Below are 19,237 nucleotides of genomic sequence, written 5' to 3'. Positions count from 1 at the left end.
TTTAGAGAGCCAAGACTTTGTATTTTTACAAAAAGTAAATATTTGGCTCTGGCTTCACTGATGTGCTAGAAATGATTGTCACTTTTCCTCCTCTAAAAAGGCTTGATTTGCATCCAAAGGTCAGCACTACCTCTCCAGCCATTCTCCCACAACTGCTACTCCTGGGCCCTATGACTGGAAACCCAGGCATAAAAGTGGGAGTGCTCCCTTATCTCTATTTTCCAAAACACGTGCTTTAAATGGCCAGTTTGAGATAGAAAACTAAACTGCTTACTAAGGTAAAGCACTTATCTCTGAGCTTTTCAACCCAAAGGTGACAAAGAAGAAATGCCTGGGCTACCAGAGTGATAGTGAGCACTCAAGCTTGCTGAGTCCATGCTTCATTCAACTATATGGGAGGCTAAGAATACACAGACCAGAAGAAGTAGTATGGCTTTTAACCTGGCCTTTCTACCCAGGTTTTCATATTGACAAAGGCACAACTGTTTTACAGCTGGGCAGCTACAATAATACAGACTGATTTCAGTCTTAGGACTAGGGAGAGATTTTTGAGCTAGGATTTATCTTTTTGTTCTTGTTTCATTTTTTAGTAATCAAAAAACATTAGATGAGCATCCCTGTGACTCTCTCCACCCTTTCCTCCAAAAAAATATGTGCAAGACCATTTTAAATACATCTTCAACTGCATACTTCCTAGCCTTAATCTCATGCCAAGGGAGACTAATTGATTTAGTACCCTTAAAATAAGCTCTTTGGCAAAGGTCTGCATCAAGACCAGAGAAACTGATCTTTCTCTCAAAGATGTTCATCACTTCAGATAAGCTTGATAAAACAGGGCTATTTTTGTCCTGTTGGTATCTTTAAACAGAATAATACTGTTTGTTTGTTTGTTTAATGACTTAGGGGCAAGAAGGAGGTATCCAGGATAGTGTTCTATACATATCGGGTCATTTGTAGGAATATGGGGCTCTTGAACTAGATTTAGAAAAAGGATTTTACAAAGCCACCTTTGGCAGGGCGGGTGTAGGCCTATAATCCCAGCAATCTCCAAGGCTGAGGCAGAAGGACTGAAAGTTCTAGGCCAGCCTGAGCAAATTAGGGAAACACTGTCTTGAAATAAGAAGTAAAAAGGGCTGGGGATGTAGCTCAGTGTATAGTGCCCCTAGGTTCAATTCCCAGTATCACCCCAAAACAGGAGAAAAAACAAACAAAACAAAAGAAAAAAAAAAAAAAAAAAAAACCTTTGTTCAGTGTGACTTACCAAAAAGCCAAAGTAAACCATCCAGTGGCTTTCCGGAGAGCAAAATACCAATATCAAAGAGGCCACAGGATTAGTGAAGAATGGTTTAGCCCTCAAGGTAAGAAAGATATGGGGGTGGGGTGTTAATAGGCTAGAAAGACCCTTTAGATCTAGATTCTGGAGCCTGGGACTCAATTCACCGCTGTATATGCTGCCACAGATCTCTGCTTCTGTCTCCCACCAGATCATGTTTACTGGCTGTCAGACTGGGAGACATCAAGTGCTATGTGATAGGTCTTTTAAAGTGATTAACACCCAACCATGATGCTAGCAGCCCACAAGACCTCGCATACATTGAACAGGTCTGTGAGGACCAGCAAGTCAGAGGAAGAGTCCAGAAAGGAGGTCACGGAGCTCTGCCGGTACCTAGCCCCGTCTAACCGGAAGAGAGACCAGAGGGCCTCTGGCAGGCCTGGTTGACAGCCTCAGGTAGAGTGCTGAGGCAAAAGCTACAAAGGGTCTGAGTCCAAGAACCACAGTCCAGACTCAATTTATGTTTCAGGAAGAGAAAGGGAGTGGGTAAGAAGAGAGGGAGAGAATCTGGGGGAAAGAAGGTGGGTGAAAGAAGGGTGGAAAATGCAACTGCGTTTTCTGCTTCTACAGCTGAGCGTGCCTGGACACGTGTGTGGAATTTCACAGTTTGGGGACCCAGGTGCCTTCGGAAACTACGATCATTTTTTTATTAGGTGACCTACACAACAACAGAAATCATCGTTATCTCCTTGTTGGGTGTGGGGTGCATTAGGCCTAGGACAAGCGTGCTAAGTTGGAACATTATCAAATCACAGCCTTGAAGAAAGAAAGTCAAGGCTCCCTGGGACCTGGGCTGACCCCTCAGTCCCTCCACGGAAGCCATTTTGCTGGAGGCGGGGCTGTGAACACAAGTGGAGCATTTGCGGTTGGGGAGCACAGGGTCAGGAAGAAAAAGTGAGCCCTGAGTGCTGCTCAAGCCGAACGAGTCCCAGAGAAGGTTCAATGCCCTCCTGGAAAAGCTTCGGTTTCTCTCTGACCCTTCTCAAAGGGGTCACTTTTGCCCCGAAGTAGCGCTAGTGGCTCCTCTCCTCCGAAAACCAAGGGCTTCCGCTGCTCTGCTCACGGCTACCAGCAGCCACCCACCCCCACTCCTTGAACTACGTGTGGCTGGGAACTGCACCCTCCCCCTTCTTTCCAGAGGAGTCCTCAGCTTCGCCTGAGGCCTCCAGGACCCGACTTACCCCGCCCCCGGGGTCATGCCATGTCCCAGGGGCCTTTGCAAGTTTGGAAGCTTGGTGGGAGCGGGTAAAGTCCACACCGAGAATGGGTGGGCGTCACTGCACTCCCCACCCCACCCCCCACACACGGCTCAGCCGGTTCTCCCGCCGCCTAGCCTTAACCCTCGCCTGCAAGGCCTGACCCCGATCCAGCCCTGACAGGCTAGGCTGGCTCATACCAGAGCCCACCCGGACCCCGGGCCGGGTCCCAGTGGCAGCTCCCCGCCCCCCACCCCCGCCCGCAGCCCTGCGCGCCCGCCCTGCACGCCCTCTGACGCAAACGGCGCTCCCCTGCCCAGCGCCTGGGAAAGCGCTCTTGTTGGCTTTAATTGAGGCTCTTCCTTTCACATCCACACCCTTGGTCCCCACCCCTGGGAAGAGACCCCCCTCCCCGCCACCAGACCGCTAGCCGCGGCTCGAGGAATCTGGCTGGGCAGCAAGGCTGCAGATCCTGGTGTTCTGCCGCCGCCGCCGCCGCCGCAGCAGCAGCAGCAGCAGCAGCAGCTTCTCCACTTGGGAGAACGGTTTGATGTCCCTTTTAATCCGCTGACACTATCGCCCACATCAAACAGGCAGCCATCGATTGCGTTACATTAAGGGATCACATTACAAACGGCGCCCGCAGGTGGGCAGCAAGAGCCGAGCTCGCCAGGTCCTGGCCTCAGCCAGACAAGATGCGAGCACCAGAGCCAGCCCGCTGCACCGCAGCGAAGGCTCTGCACCGGCTAGGACGGCCAAGCTGGAGGGTCCACAGTCCCGCTTCCCCAGCGCCGGCAGCCGTTTCCCGCCGTAGCGGGGGCGGGGTAGTTTGGGAATAGCTGATCCAAATGGGAGAAACCTGTTTTGAATTTGAACTGACGATGGACTGGCAGGATTCTTACCTCCTAGGAGGCGACGCGGCGGGACAGAGGCCAGGCAAGGGCAACTCCGGAACAGGCCCGGAGGAAAGTTCTCCTTTACCAGCCCTGGCTGCCTCGACTCGTGTCCCCCGCCTGCGTGAGAACCAAGACTGCCTCCCTGCCTGACCGTGTTACCAATCCCAAGTTCAAAAGAAATGATAATCATTTGCGTTACTTGCCTGATGGGGTAGGACTTGGCCGAATCTCGCTTCTGGTGCCCACGACGCACAGTCCAGGGTTCTAGCGCGACTGGGCCTGCGGACCCGGCGTCCAGCAGGCCTCCGCTTCCCTGGCGCTGACTCCCGCTTCCTCTCCCACTTTCTCCTTTTCTCCGCGTTCTCTTTCTCTCTCACAGTCTCCTTCTCTATGCCTGCTCTCTCTGCTCTCGAACTCCCTGCGTCTAACTGGATGGGGATTTAATTTAAATTTCTACATGATTTTTTCTTTCTTTTTTTCACTCTTCCTTTATTTCCTCCTTTTTTTCCTTCTTTCTTTCCTTTTTTCGGTCTATTTGAATCAGGTTCGTTTCATCTTTTAACTGGCCAGGAGCAGGAACACATTTATTTGGGCAAAGGGGCTAGGGCAAGGAGCCCCTGCCACCCCCGGTCGCCTCCTCTTCATCAGCTTCGTACAATGGGCTGCCGCAAGCGGAGCGCCTTGGCAGTCTCTCCATTATTCGAGCTGGAGGGGTTGCGGGGCAGACTGGAGAAAGCCTTTATTCTGCTCTTTAAAATCATCATTCGTCACTAAACGGTCTATGACTCGCGACTTCACAGACTAGAGAGACCGAGAAGCGCAAAACGTACCCCAAACGCGCAGTGCTTCCCAAACCCCTCCCTGGTGAAATTTAAAGTGAGAACGAGTATTAAAAAACAAACCCTACCTCTGTCAACACAGCGTGGTCATTTACTTCCACCTTTACCTGAGGGCCTGTTGGAACTCGGAACGCTCGAGCTGAGTCAAACTTTTACGCTCTCCCCAGTCGAGGGATGGGCGGGAAAGCGCGGCTCCCACCCCTGGCGGCAGCAACGGCGGCTTTGTCACTCCGCTCCGCTCCGCGCCCGCCTGAGCCTGCCTAGGGGAGCGATCTCAAAACGAGGGGGGTGCGAGTGTGGGATTGGAGAATATGTAACTAATAGAAGTATCATTTTCTCCCAGTACGATCTTTCAAGGAAAAAAAATCCATTGAAAGAATTTTCAAAGTGCTGTCTTCGTTTGGAGAAAAGGCACAGGCTGCCTGTGGGGAGGGGAGGAGGGACTCGGCTATGTGCCGCCCGGGAACGGCTCCCGTCCGCTAGGTGGCAGCCGGAGCCAGCGATTCCTGCAGGCCCCGCGGCGGGACCCGCTCCTCCCGCCTGCCCCTCCTTTTGCGACCAATCACCTTCGGGAATCAGGGTCTTAGTATCTGCCCCCACACACACCCCCACCCCTGCCTCCCTCTCCTTCTCGCTCTCCCTTCTCCTCCCCCTCTCCTCGTTCGTTTGCTCTTTTCCTGGGACTCCTGGCCGCTCTAACACCACCACCCCCAACAATATGATGACTTACTACTGTTTTATTAATAATTATTGACGCATTGTTTGGAGTTTGAAACAGCCTGGGATTTTTTTTTTTAAAGGATGAAGATGGAAACAACGGTTTGATTGGAAAGTTTATTTTAAAATCATCTTTGGGATGAATAGGAACCGTTGATTCGGATCGAATTTGTGGCCATAGCTGTAAATTTCACGAGTGTGCTTGGTCATAATTAAATCTTTAAAACCAAGATATACTTTGGATCAAAAAGTAGGATGACCCTACCTTTTTACTTAAAAAAAAAAAAAGTGCATAAAATGAGCAAATCCCAGACTAGGATTTTGGTTATATGTAAAAGAAGAAAACAAACTAAATCCAGTATATTTCAGAAATTATTAAAATGATGAAGTTTTATTCCCATTAAATTTTTTCCTAACACTTTGAATGATTTTTCTCTTCACGTTCATGAAATCTAATTCTAAAAACTTTTCAGAAGAAATAAAAATAATATCCTCATTCTCGTTTTTTTCCCATCATAAGACATTCTCCCCCTTCATCCCTTCCTCCTCTGTGTGTGTGTGTGTGTGTGTGTGTGTGTGTGTGTGTGTGACCATAGACGACCCATACTAATCAGGTCTCAGAGTAAATAGCAGCGCAGGGTGATCTCAATGTAAATTGCGCTTGTCAGAAGCACACCCCCTCCCTCACTTTCTCTCCTCCTCCTCTCGCTATCCCAGACTGTAGGTAGCTAAGAGGGAGGGGAGAGAAAGAGAAAAAAAAAAAGAAAGAAAGAAAGAAAAAGAGGAGGGGGAGGGGCTCTCTAGCCAATGGCGTGCAGGAGGCTTGGCTAACCTTAGCCTCCCATTTTCTCTCCCCCCCGATTCGGGGCTCTGACCAGTCAGTCGCCTTTGATTATCAGTTGCCAGCAGCCCTTCTCTTGGCTCCTTGACACGAGCTCCATATAAGGCAGCGATCTCCATAGAAACGTGTCAGTTTCAATAGTAGTGTCAAAGTTCACTATATACAGACATTCGCGCAGATCCCCCTTTCGGAAACATTGCTCTGCGAGTCCTCCCGTTTAAACGCATTCAATTTTTGGGTTCTCTCTCTCTCTCTCTCTCTCTCTCTCTCTCTCTCTCTCTCTCTCTCTCTCTCTCCCCTCTCCCTCTTCTCTCTTGCTCTCTGTCTCTTTCTGTCTCTCCTATCGCCCTCTTTTTTCTCCTCTCTCCTCTCTCCCCTTTCTCTTTTCTTACATATTCTACTAGTTGTTTCCCCCTTCTTCTCCTTCTTTCTCTCATTTTTCTCCCTCCTCCTTGTCTCTTTTACTCCATTCCTGCAGAAGAGAGAGGGCTAAACTTAAAAAAAAAAAAAAGGAAGAGGAGGAGGAGGCACCCCCTTCGTATTCTTCTTATCTTTATTTTATACATATATGATTTTTTTTTGGAGGGAGGGTGTTGGTTCCCGGCTGAAGAGCACTTATTTAAAATACTAAAAAAAGAACATTTTTGGGCGATCTCCAGGGTTTTTTTAACTAGCTCTGTGTGTTATAGCAGAAGAAGCAGAAGAAGGAGCAAGAAAGAGGAAAAGAAGATTATTTATTCGACCTACTTTGGATGTCTCTCTTGCTTTTTCTTTTTCCTTTTTTTTGCAATTATTTTCTTCTGATTTTTATTTTTTTCTATTTCGCTGTGAATTCGTCGCTGGCGTGAATTATCTTGTATTTTTCTCCCCCTTCCGTCACCTCTTGAAAGAAGAAGGCAGCGAGAGCCCGGCGCCACCGGCACAACAAAAAGAGCAAAGTGTGTGATCTTCCTCGCCGGCTGCCTCCCGCTCTCCAGCGCTGCCTTCCTGAATGGCTGGCTGCGTCCGGCCCTGGACCTGGCCCCCCGACACCCGCGCTCCCTGATCGCCACCAGCAGCCTCGCCCGGCGTCCTGCTCGGCTCAGCCCGTTCCCAGCACTCCCGAGCCCCACGAGGGCTCCCACTGGGACAGCAGCGGCGGCGAGGGCGGTCCCGGCCTCGGCTCCCGCTCGGGCTACGGCCCCGACTCCAGCTCGGACTCCCGCCCGGGCCCGGGCTTCTCCAGCGGCGATCGCCGCAGCATCTGAGGCGGTAGCTCCAGCGGCGCCTGCAGCCGCGACCTCCTCCTTTGCCGCCGCCGCCTCCGCCCTCGCCGGCTTCCTCTATGTCGGCTCAGCCCGCGCGCTGCGCGTAGCCCTAGCGGACAGCGGGCGGGCGGGCGCCCGGCGCGGGTGAGCGAGTGTGTGTGCGAGTGTGTGTGTGCGCGGGGGTGCGGGCAAGGCGGAGGGCGAGTGTGTGCGCGCGCCGTGGCCCATGCCCGCCGCCCCCGGCGCTGCGCCCCGCGCCGCTCCCGGCTGCCGCCTGTGCCATTTCTGATTTTGCAACTTGGGGAAGAAGAAAAAAGCGAGAGAAGGGAGCTTGCTCGCCGGGGGGTGGGGAGGGGGGAAGGAGAGCACGGCCCCCCCAGGAACGGAGCGCGGGGGGAGCGGGCGAGGGGAGCAGGGGTGTTGGGGGGGGAGCCTGAGAGCCTGGGGGGGCTGCAAAAAGAGAGAAAGAAAACAGCAGGAACCACAACAAAACGCCAGCAGGGCGGGCGGGCGCGCAGCAGCAGCGGGGCGGCCGAGGCAGTAACGGCGGCAGCGGCGGCAGCGGCGGAGGCAGCGGCCGGTGCCCGGCTCGGGCTCGGCTCCCGCGACCCCGGGGCGCCCGGTGGGCCCCCCGCCCCCTCCCCCTCCCCCCTTCCCCTTCCCCTTCCCCTCCCAGCGCGCCCGCGCGCCCCTCGGCCCTCGGCGAGCAGCTCGGCTCCCCCCAGCGCTCCCAGGGCCCAAAGATATGGCAATGGTAGTTAGCAGCTGGCGAGATCCGCAGGACGACGTGGCCGGGGGCAACCCCGGCGGCCCCAACCCCGCAGCGCAGGCGGCCCGCGGCGGCGGCGGCGGCGGCGCCGGCGAGCAGCAGCAGCAGGCGGGCTCGGGCGCTCCGCACACGCCGCAGACCCCGGGCCAGCCTGGAGCGCCCGCCACCCCCGGCACGGCGGGGGACAAGGGCCAGGGCCCGCCGGGTTCGGGCCAGAGCCAGCAGCATATCGAGTGCGTGGTGTGCGGGGACAAGTCGAGCGGCAAGCACTACGGCCAATTCACCTGCGAGGGCTGCAAAAGTTTCTTCAAGAGGAGCGTCCGCAGGAACTTAACTTACACATGCCGTGCCAACAGGAACTGTCCCATCGACCAGCACCACCGCAACCAGTGCCAATACTGCCGCCTCAAGAAGTGCCTCAAAGTGGGCATGAGGCGGGAAGGTGAATATTTCTTCTCTGCTTCTCTCCCCGCGCTTAGCCCGCTTTCCTGGCTCTCTCTTTCTGTCTCACCGGGGTGGCTGCTGTGTGGGGCTGGGGTTCCTGGGGTTCCTGTGGTCCCGGCCGGTCCCAGCTTCCGTGGTCCCCGCTGCATTCCTCCCCCAGCGTCCCCCCCTCCCCGCGCTCAGCTCGCTGCCGCTGCCTCCCCCTCCCAGCCTGCGCTCCTCTCCCCGGCTCCCCCTCCCCGCCCGCTGCCTGCTCAGGATTGTGTCCCTGGGATCATGAGCTGTGGCTTAAAATCCCCTCCCTTCCTCTGTTGGATGTGCTTGGTGTGTGTCTCTTTCCCGCGTGTGCGTGAGGATGCTTGGGGATGTGCTGGCATGAACTTGGGCAGGGGTGCCTATTTTCCCCCAGGAAACAGTTCCTGTGTTTTTTCATTCCACTTTCCCCTCCACCTCTTTATACCCTTTATTTTAAAAGGGAGAGGGCTGGAGGCTGGAGTACCATGAGCAGTAGATTCATTGCTGCCATCATCCTTTTGGAAGCTTAGCTTGGAAAAAGAGGAGTGAGATTTATTGCACTTGTAGGTCTAATTAGGGGGGAAGGGGGGCTTCTGGCCTGTTCACTGGTTCCCTCTCCTCTTCACGGAGCTGGGGCCGCCTCCTCCAGAGCTATGGCCTTGTTTTCACCCCTCTACTTTGAAAGGAAAGTTTGTGACTGAACTGTGCTTTCATAGTAGTGTCATTTTTTTAAAAGCATGATACTCATTTTATTTCTTCATCAAACTCCACCCTCTGCTTAAATACTGCATACAAATTACAATTTACAACGGCATTTACCGATCCTTCTGATTTGGCCATAATGCATAGACTGCAGCTGGCATGAGCTTCCACATCATTTAATCCCTGTTGTATGGGTTTGTTTTTTTTTAAAAAAAACACACACACAACTTTTGATGTTGTATTTGGATATGCTTCATGTTCATGTGGCAAGAGATGCAGCATTTTTCTTATAAATATATTTAGCTGTTTATAGTTAAAGTTTATCTCCTGACAATCATTAAAGATGTCTTATAGTCAAATTAGCAAACCAGTCAATTTTGCAGAATGCAGATTACTCCTTCTTGTAATTGACTTTAAAATTATATTTTATATGCCACAAGAAAAGAAATTGAATTCCTTCAGATTTCAAGGAGCAGGCAAATATGACGACTTCATTTCTAGCTCCAGGGAGATTTTGTAGGCATTTGGAGAAAAAAAAAAAACTTTGAATTGTGCTCTCATTTAATTGAAAAATAACTGCCAAGTTCAAAACTATAATTAGAAAAAAAGTATTCGAGCCATTATGTTTCAAGTCTTAAATTGCACTGGAACTTGCATTGAAATTAGAATCAAAGCAAACTTAAGAAAATAGTGCACAACCTGAAATAAGGCAGCTACATGTACATGGACATATCTATATTAATTTGTTTGGGGGGGAGAGTTCAGTAGCCCTAACTTTTCCTAAAGTTGTCTTTGTTTACTTGGCAATTTAAAACGTTGGCACTGTTGAAGTAAAACATACACATTTAAAAAAAAAAACTTTGGTCAGCTTTAAGAACTCAAAGCATGCTTACGTTTTGCATTCAGATGGTTAATGAATCCAGTGTTTTTGCAGTTGCAAGCTCGTGCATTCACTGGGCAAAAGCTGGCTGCAGGTTGCAGTGGCACGGAGCAGAACAGACATTAATTATATTTCCCACTTTTTTCAATAATGTTTGGCTACTGTAAGTTCAACTTTTTCTTGAAAATTTTCAATTTTCTGTTGCTTTTAATAGTGAGAACTTTGTATGGGGCGATCGGGAGGAGGGGAGAAGGGAGGTTTACAGGATACTTGTTCTCTACTCAAAAGTTGTAAGTGGTTAGTAGGATATGTAACTTGTATCTATTTTAAGGATAATACTATAGCATTTTAAGAGAATATGGAAACATTTTATGAGCAAAACGCTGCTTGTTTGCAAATGAGGAGGCCGCTAGGCATTTGCCTCCAACCACAACCTTTCTCAGGTTTCGCCTTTTTTATTTTTTTCTTCTTAACCCTGATTTGCTTCATTCTGGAGGGGTGAATGGGGTTTCATTTATCTGGATGTTCCTCTTTGAAAGCCGTGGGGTTGGATGGTACTTTCTTCGCCTTGCGGAGCTGGGTCCCTGAAGTCAGGCCTAGCTCCGCTGGAGCTGAGATGATCAGGGGCAGCAGGCTATGGCTGGACCCATCGAGTTGCAGAGCTGGAGGGCCTCATCCCAGATCTCCTCGAGGTGTGGGCTGTGAGAACCAGCGGTTTAGATATGCCCGGGAGTGTGTGGCTGCGGGAAAAGCTGCTGCATTGTGTCGGGTGCGCTGCGGCGCGCGATGTTCGCAAGCCCCCTGGATGCACATTGCCTCTTTTCTCTCTTTCTTTTGTCAGCGGTTCAGCGAGGAAGAATGCCTCCAACCCAGCCCAATCCAGGCCAGTACGCACTCACCAACGGGGACCCCCTCAATGGCCACTGCTACCTGTCTGGCTACATCTCGCTGCTGCTGCGCGCCGAACCCTACCCCACGTCGCGCTATGGCAGCCAGTGCATGCAGCCCAACAACATCATGGGCATCGAGAACATCTGCGAGCTGGCCGCGCGCCTGCTCTTCAGCGCCGTCGAGTGGGCCCGCAACATCCCCTTCTTCCCGGATCTGCAGATCACCGACCAGGTGTCCCTACTCCGCCTCACCTGGAGCGAGTTGTTCGTGCTCAACGCGGCCCAGTGCTCCATGCCGCTGCACGTGGCGCCGCTGCTGGCCGCCGCCGGCCTGCACGCCTCGCCCATGTCCGCCGACCGCGTCGTGGCCTTCATGGACCACATCCGCATCTTTCAGGAGCAGGTGGAGAAGCTCAAGGCTCTGCACGTCGATTCCGCAGAGTACAGCTGCCTCAAAGCCATCGTGCTGTTCACGTCAGGTGAGGCTGCGGTCGGTCGCCGGGAGGGCAGGCCGCGCCGGGAGCCAGGGCCAGCACCTCGCTGCCGAGGCCTGGCTTCCCGCGTCTCCCGCGCCGCCGAGGCCGCGGCGTGAGGCCGATCGCTCGCCGGACCTTGGGCCTGGCGTAGGTCGGCGGCCCTGGCGCGGGAACTCGGCCGGCCGCGCCGCTGCCATCTTGGGAGCGCGGCGGTGCGGGAGCCGATGCTGCGCGGCTGCGGCCCGCCGGCAGCCAGGCCTAGAGGCCGAGACCCCCGCGTGGATCCCCGACTGCTGTGGGTGTGCACCTAGGGAGGAGGGGAGGCTGTGCTGTGGGTCGGTCTGGCTGCGCGTGTGTACGGTGTGTAAGTGTGCGTGTGTGTATGCGGTGCGTGTGTGTGTGTGTGTGTGTGTGTGTGTGTGAGAGAGAGAGCCAGAGCTCAGCGTTTCTGTGGGAGGAGAGGGGAGGAAGAGAACGTGGGAATGTGGCTTCCTACTCTATGTGGCACGTTCCCTGGATGAGTTTCCCGACAGAAAGAGACACACAGAGGTGGAAAGAGAAGAATACACGCAAATAAATCATAAATAATCCTACTTTATTGCTGCCTGATTTTCCCTTATCGGAAACCATTCATGTTTGCAGTTGCTGAGGTTATTGAGGGTCATAAAAAACGGATTCGATCTAAACAAGAAAGATAAAAAACAAAAGCAATACTGTAGAATCCGCAAATAAGAGAGGATTCCGGGCCTGCAGATAAATTTCATAGCTATGCAAAATATACTGAATATTTAAAATTTAAAGTAGTGCCTTGAAAATATCAAATTGAGTGTAGGTGGTGGTAACATGGATGTTAACAATTTCTCTTATGATAGATGGTTCAAATTAACTTCCAGGAAAGTGCATTAACGTTTCCTTTGAAGGGCTCTGGTCTGAGCCTCTGAGAACACTGCCCGCCTTTTATTATTGTAACCTGTAAGAGGGAAACATATAAACACCCTGTACAGCAGGTAATGGGGGGAAATATAAACAAAGCCAGAAAGGTGGCTGGTGGGGAACAGTGCTGCTTAGACTAGGTCTTGGGCCCTGCCCACTGTGAGTAGGAGTAGCTGCAGTTTTATCACCATTGTTGGCACTATTGTTTTTTAATTCCTCCATTCGGGGAACAAATAAACCATTCTAATAAATCTATCCTAGAGTCGGGCCCTCCAAAGGCCAAATTAAAAACATTCTTGAGCAGAGATGGCAAAACCACTTTCCCAAGGCCTTGTTGAACAGTAAGCAGTGGTAAAATCTATCAATATTTCTTGGCTTTCATGCGTGAAGAATCGTATTTGCATTGTATTAAAATGACTCTTAAATTTGCACAATATTGTAATGTAGCAAATGTAGTATTAATATCGATCTGAACAGCAGATAATTTATTTAGACAAGAGTATCTCATTTGTATGCAGGGTGGCCAGAGCCATGGACTTGGACTGCCCCCCTTTTACTTTCAGTGAAAATGCAGGTCTGCTAGTGAGAGAAGGAGTATTCTTTGCAAGAGGATAAAGTGCAAACCTTAAAACAAATGGAAGATTTATTGAATAGCCTCCTTGGTGTTTGAATGCATTTTATCTTAATAAGTCTTCCTGATGGAAACGTGTTTTTCAAAAGTGACAAAGAGCCTGGGAAGCAGCGACCAGGCTGCTTTAGCTCTGGCAGGCATGGGGCCTGGCTGGCTCTCTACTACCCGATTCTTTAGCCAAATTCATCAGGAAGCAAGCCAGTGTCAGGGAAGCTAGGATTTTAAAATCTTATCCATCGAGGTGTCTTGAAGCATAAATGTAACTTGGAGCTGGACAGAGGTCTTCTCAAGAAAGGTCTTCCCTCCCTTTTCCTTGTTCCCCCAAGATTCTTTGACTCCCCTTGACTCTACTGATCTTATGCCCTTTCCCAGAGAGAGGCAAGGACTGTGCCGGCTGCTGGGAACATTGTGGAATTATTCATGCTTTTCTTTTAACTTTCCATCTTAAAATATTCCTGTGAAAAGTGTACCATTTTTAAAAAAAGTTTTCCAAAGAAGTTTCTTGAACCAAGTCTTCAAGGTGCAAGGGATGCCTAAAAGTGAACAATTAACAATATTTAGTTGGAAAACTGCAAGGAAAAATATCTGAAAATGGAAATAGAGCTGTCAGTAGTAATTCACCCACCCACCCCCCATACAAAACATTTCCACTTTTGACTAAACTTGTTTTGATTGCCAGCCAGAAGGGAATTCATGGGTAGCCTTCTCAAAGTCATCCAACTTTTAAGCAAACTTTGAATGATGGAAAAGACAGTTTTAGACATATTGTCCAACGCGGTTTGCTCTGGCAAGTATTTGAAGTTGGCACGGGGGGGTCCCCTGTGGTGGTTTTCACATTTGGCCTCCGGATGGTATGTTTAATCCTTAATATTCTGGACAGCATCCAAGGACTAGGTCGTGACCTAAACTTACTTTTTTAAAAAAATTCATTAATTCATACACCTAAATATTCCTTCAAATAAATGAGACCATCTCTGAAAGGAGTCATCTAGTTAACATAAATACAATAAATCCATTTTCAGCACAATAATAACTTTGATTTCTAGTTATGGCAGCTGATTACATCTATATTTCCTGAACACTAAACTCTTCTGAATGCACAACATGAAATACATTCTCTGCACTACAAAGGCTAAGCCGGGAGGGCCTGAGCAGTAATGGTTATTTATTTACATAATTTCTTTTCCATACACTGTAGAAGAAATATTGAGGGTTCCCACATTGACACTACCATATAAAAAGTGAGACATGAATTTTGCACAATCCATCTCCTTTTCTTATCTGAAGTATAACTCATGGAGTGTAAATATGTACCGCATTTCACCTCCTGCTTACCTAACTTTTCCACCACAATCCCCCAATTGATGTGAGAGTGCATATCCTCAGCCCACACTTGGGAAAATTCTGTTTCAATGGGGTTAATGAATACCCAGGGTGAGAAGCCAGGTCCAGAATTAGGGCTCCTGCTGTAGGGAGACCACAGGCCCAGCTAGAAGCAAGGCATTTCCAAAGAAGGAAAGAAATGGAAACAGAAAGCACAGAACTCAAGCTTAACTTTCCTGAGCTTCTCTCTTGAAGTGACCTATCTGGGAGTAGGAGAATGACCTTGCACTCTGGGAACCCTACTTGCAAATATCAGATAACTATTTTACTGATCTGAGGGGTTGCCATATGGATCATTAATTTTTTTTCTGGGTAGCAATGGTTTCTTTCCATATTGCATTGTCTTGGGCTAAAAGGGATTCATGGCACAATGAAAGATAATACATGTAAAGCAAGATATATGTAAATATGGGTCTGCAGGATGGCCATTCAACTGGATCAGGTAAGCAAGTAGAACCAAGGGAAGACCTCTCTAAATAGTGAAACCCCAAAGAGCTTCTGTCCTGGTCCTGCTGGCCATAAAATCTCACAGATTTCCCAATTCAAGCCTCTGTGGATACATCCAACCAGGTGGCTGGAGTAATTAGACATCTGAAAGGAACCCAGTCTGAATCTGAGGTCAAAGGGGACTTGCCTCAGAAGGTCTTGAATTATTGCTAGTTTTATTTGTATTTTTGCTTGAGGCCATAGCCTTATAGATGAAGGTATTAGAATGCTTTGTAAATCCTAGTTCTTGAAATATAAGGACATAAAGCTTAGAAACTCAGTGGATGCAGGTTTCTCTTTGAATCATTTGTGATGTCTTCTTTAGGGTCACACTTGCCCATTCACAATTATATGGTATCCTTTTGGGGGCATTGCCATGCATGTATTTCTTACAGGTCTATATATTAGCAAACTATGTCTTTTATCTCTAGTCAACCTGACTAGCTAAGGGCTCCTCTGTGATCCTCCTATTTCTAAAATATTTATTATTAATGTGAGAAACAACTTGAGTATTTGAACTAAGATGGAAGTCTTTACTCTATTCCTCTGATTCCACCTAAACCCTCCATTTCCTTGCCTCAAGTTTGTTGATAAAGTATGATCTGCTGTCTTGAAATGTCTTTAGAAGACCAATAAGGGCCTTGGTTGGTATGAAATAAGCACACAGATCTTGAAATGTCATAATTGTGCAGAGGTACCTTTTTCTCCTTAGGTCTTACCACAGGAAACCTATCTCCCCCAAGTTTCCCCTTAACTCCCTATTCCCTGATTCTGAACTGGCAGCAGCTGCTACTGCCTCTAGCCCAGCTTTGTGTCTGCTCACCAAAGATGTCTCCTTTCTGCAGCCTAGTATAACTGAGCCATATTCCTCTGATTAGTATACAGCTTAGAGATGTGACCAATTTTCAATTACTTGATCTAAGGCATAGATAGAAGTGTACACTCTCGTGGAGGATTTGCTGCAGAGTCTTTGCTTGCATAGATAGTGGATCTCAAATCCTATATTGCTAAAGCATGAGCTTGATCTGATTCTAGGCACTGCCAGCCCATGATTCCTTACCTGCCCCCCTACACACACATTCAGTACATAATCTAGGTTCTCCTTGAGCTTTCTAGTTGGGGTCATTTGGTTTTGAGAGGGGACTCTAAGAAGCCTTTGAGAACTGCCTCCAGGCCATATACTTTTTCAGAAGTCCTGAACACCCCCAAATTAGGGGCAAAATGGGGAAAGTCTTCCCTTTAATGAGCACAGCCAGAAGGATGCTCCCCTGCAGGCGAAGACAGGTTGCTACATACAGTAAACATGGCTCCAGCATCGTACATTATTTAATCCAAAGTGAAAGGGGAAAAACGAAGAGTCTAGAGAGGTTGCTGCCTCTGCATGAGTGTGCATCTCTCTCCAACACCCCTCTGCTACAGTGGGATTATGACTTATTTTTATTTGTATCTGGAAAGGAATGGTGAAGAAGAGAGGGGGGAGGTATGAGGGGAAGATTTCTCTTTTTTTTTTCTTTTTCTTCCTTATTTCATTCTCTTTTAAAAAATTAATGGCTTGTTGTTTGTGCCTTTGCTGCTCTCCAGCTAACCATGTGCCCCCTCTCCCTGTCTCTCCCTCCTGTGGCTGCTCTGGCAGATGCCTGTGGCCTTTCGGATGCCGCCCACATCGAAAGCCTGCAGGAGAAATCACAATGCGCACTGGAGGAATATGTGAGGAGCCAGTACCCCAACCAGCCCAGCCGCTTCGGCAAACTGCTGCTGCGACTGCCCTCGCTGCGCACCGTGTCCTCCTCTGTCATCGAGCAGCTCTTCTTCGTCCGTTTGGTAGGTAAAACCCCTATTGAAACTCTCATCCGAGATATGTTACTATCTGGGAGCAGCTTCAACTGGCCTTACATGTCCATCCAGTGCTCCTAGACCTTGGGTGCTTCCTGCCTGCCCCTGCCCCCACTAGAAACTCAGAGGACTCATCCGGGCCAAGGACTCCAACGCCTCGGGGGACTCTCCGGGTGTGGAGGACCAGGCAGGCCAGGCAGACCAGGCAGGGGAAAGAATGCTGGGGACAGGAGCAGCCCACCCTGCAGAAATGCAACTGGAGCTGCAAACCAGGAGAAAAAGAAACTCTTTTAGGATCAGATCTATAAGCACGTTGCAAAGGAAAGAAAAAAGGATCTTATGTCTGATGAGAAAATGAAAACATTTTTTGGAAGAGAGGACCATAAGAATTTTAATAAAACAGAAGGAGACCAATGGACCTTCCAGGATTTATTGTGGACGGATGTGGATATATTCTGTACAGAAAAACAACACATATGGAAATGGACTGAATCCTATGTAGAAACACACCACACACACACACACACGCGCACACACACACACACACACTGAACATTGTTATTCATTTTGTAAAATACTAGTCTTTATTTTCATTTTTTTGTAAAATTTAAACATCGTATGCGCATAAAGAAAAAAGGAAACAAGAATTAGGGGAAAATAACATTTTCCAAATAATTATAAAAAATTTGTCCTGTGTCTATGTATCTATATCTGTTTTGTATTTTTTTCTGGTTCCAAACCAGATTTCCTGTGATTCTATACTAATAATTTTTGATATAACCCTTTGCTTCTTATAATGAGTGCGATATATGTTGTCGAGGCTGTTCTTCAAGAATTAAAATTGAAGTGAAAATTTAAACAAAAATAAAAGAATTTAGCAAAACCCATGTGTGTGGTTGTTTGGCCAATGTCATCAGTACAAGAGAACCCCCTGGTTAATTTCCAGCTCAATTATTACCACAATTGGGGAAGTAGGAAAATTTATGGTCCAATACCAAGTTTACTACATTCATTTCCTAAAACTAGCCACTGTCTTGGTTTTGTAAATGTGAAGGTCTGAGCTCTATAAAGGCTGGAGTCCTCAAGCACCATAGGGTGCCTTGGTGGAGGACGAAGGACAAGAGTGGTTGCGACTGTGTGAACTGAAGGTAGCCCTGTATGCATCTGGGTAGAGAAGTGGAGCAAACTGGGTCTGATTTAGGCACTGGGGCTAAGTCTGTAGGCACCAAGAACCAGGCACAATCTGCTTCAGTGACCCAGTGGCAGCACCTGGGTTCTCACTGAAGGTGGGAACTTGCTGAGTTGGAGAGGTTTGCAAGAAACATGCGGGGTAATATATAACCAGATGCCTCTGTGAGTCCTGGGCTTATATGTGCAGGCAAGTGGCTGGGGTGGGGGGTCCACTTCTCCCCAGCTCTAGGATATTGTCAGGCCCTCTACATCAGAGTTCTGACTTTGAACCTCTGAAGATCTGACGGTGATTACCCTTTCTTTCCAGACCCTATGATGAGGGCTCCTAAGATGGTCTGGAAATCTGGTGGGTGGACTGAAGGGTACTCTGCTCCTGTGGCTTTTAGTAGGGTGCTGACCCAGAACCTAGGAGTTGGGAGTTGAACTGGAGGAGTTCTTCCCAGAAAGCATTTGGACCCTTATGGCTCTTTGATGGCAGAAGCCTCCCCTTGAGGCCTCTAGTTGGGTGTGCGTGGGGGGCAGCTCTCTGTAACAGCTTTCGGAGCATGAATGTTTTATAGATTTGAGCTGGAGCTGTGAGAACACATACTGCCAAGGGAGCTCTTTCTTAGCGTATTAATAAAGCCAGATCTTCAAAAATAACACCTCTCACCCTCCCCCTCCCCCCAGCCCCAGACAGGCCCCTATGAGGCAAGAGCTTCACTTTCAGAAATCACTGGCAATGTTTTGCTTTCAATTTGCTATCTAGAAGTCTCCAGGTGCTACCCCCAAAAATGCATTAACAAGCTCCTGTACTCCAACCCACTTGAGGTTTTTAATATTCTGAGTGCAACACAGCATGGGCAGTGCCTAGCTCACTGTGGAGAAACCACTGTAGGTTCAAGATCAGAAACCAGGGACCACTCGAGGTAGGACAGCAGGGTGCAGAGCACTGGAGCAGCCAGAATTACTCCCTGGAGAGATCCTCTGCACCACACCCAAGGACTTCTTTGGGTCAAGCTGAATTCCTTGCAGGTTGGACACCTAAGGCAGGAGGGAATGAGGAGAGCTAATATAATTCTTGATCACCTTCCAGGAGGTATTAGGAACCCACTCCCGCTGCCTAAGGGCAGCATGTGGGGATAGGGATGGGGTAAGCTGCACTTAGGGTGCCCAGGTGTTGGGGAAGCCAGCAGCCTCAGAGAGCTCACGATCTTTCCTGTGTTTCTTGAAATGAGATGTAAATATATTCATTACAATGTGATCCCTCTAATGAAAACAGATAAACATTTTCATAGGTCAGAAACGTACTTTACAATTAATTTCAACATCGAGGCCCAAGGACAAGGTACCCAGTGCGTTGTGCTAGGATTTTGTTCCAGTGTTCAGAGGTAACAGTGGTGACTTGACTTTTGCTCACAGGGTCCAGAGTTACTCATGGCCTGGGAAATCCTGGCCACCTTTCTAAGCCTGGGCCCAAGCTGAGATTAGAATCAACCGGCACAGCCCAGGGAGAAGCAGAGTTTCCTATGGCCTCATAGACTCCCTTGGGTTCC

The 19,237-nt window shown here is 49.0% G+C and overlaps 2 protein-coding genes across 2 annotated transcripts in view; one reads left to right on the top strand and one right to left on the bottom strand.

The window, feature by feature from the left end:
• The window catches only part of LOC308655892 (uncharacterized protein), a gene marked incomplete at its 5' end in the record, with an annotated part of 146,058 nt that extends 138,706 nt beyond the window's left edge, over nt 1-7,352 (bottom strand). The window contains 2 exons of the mRNA XM_081306298.1: nt 6,570-7,144; nt 7,188-7,352. Coding sequence (XP_081162424.1) covers nt 6,570-7,144; nt 7,188-7,352 — 740 coding nt within the window. The remainder of the gene's footprint in view (nt 1-6,569; nt 7,145-7,187) is intronic.
• Nucleotides 6,050-17,368, top strand: NR2F1 (nuclear receptor subfamily 2 group F member 1). The gene is made up of 3 exons (XM_081311013.1): nt 6,050-8,280; nt 10,721-11,248; nt 16,312-17,368. The coding sequence occupies exons 1-3, from the start codon at nt 7,815-7,817 to the stop codon at nt 16,590-16,592; spliced, it is 1,275 nt and encodes a 424-aa protein (XP_081167139.1). The 5' UTR covers nt 6,050-7,814; the 3' UTR covers nt 16,593-17,368.
• The last annotated feature ends 1,869 nt before the right edge of the window (nt 17,369-19,237 follow it).

This window comes from Spermophilus citellus (assembly GCF_964194105.1).
Source record: "Spermophilus citellus genome assembly, chromosome: 1".
Taxonomy (NCBI): domain Eukaryota; kingdom Metazoa; phylum Chordata; class Mammalia; order Rodentia; family Sciuridae; genus Spermophilus; species Spermophilus citellus.
Note: the sequence above shows the minus strand (reverse complement) of the source record. Positions and strands in the feature narration are given on the sequence as shown.

Bases quoted from the DNA above. Each gene is read 5' to 3' on its own strand.
- NR2F1 (XM_081311013.1), top strand. From the start codon at position 7,815: ATGGCAATGGTAGTTAGCAGCTGGCGAGATCCGCAGGACGACGTGGCC. The intron at 8,281-10,720 runs GTGAATATTTCT...TTCTTTTGTCAG, and splicing joins AGTGGGCATGAGGCGGGAAG to CGGTTCAGCGAGGAAGAATG. The intron at 11,249-16,311 runs GTGAGGCTGCGG...CTGCTCTGGCAG, and splicing joins CATCGTGCTGTTCACGTCAG to ATGCCTGTGGCCTTTCGGAT.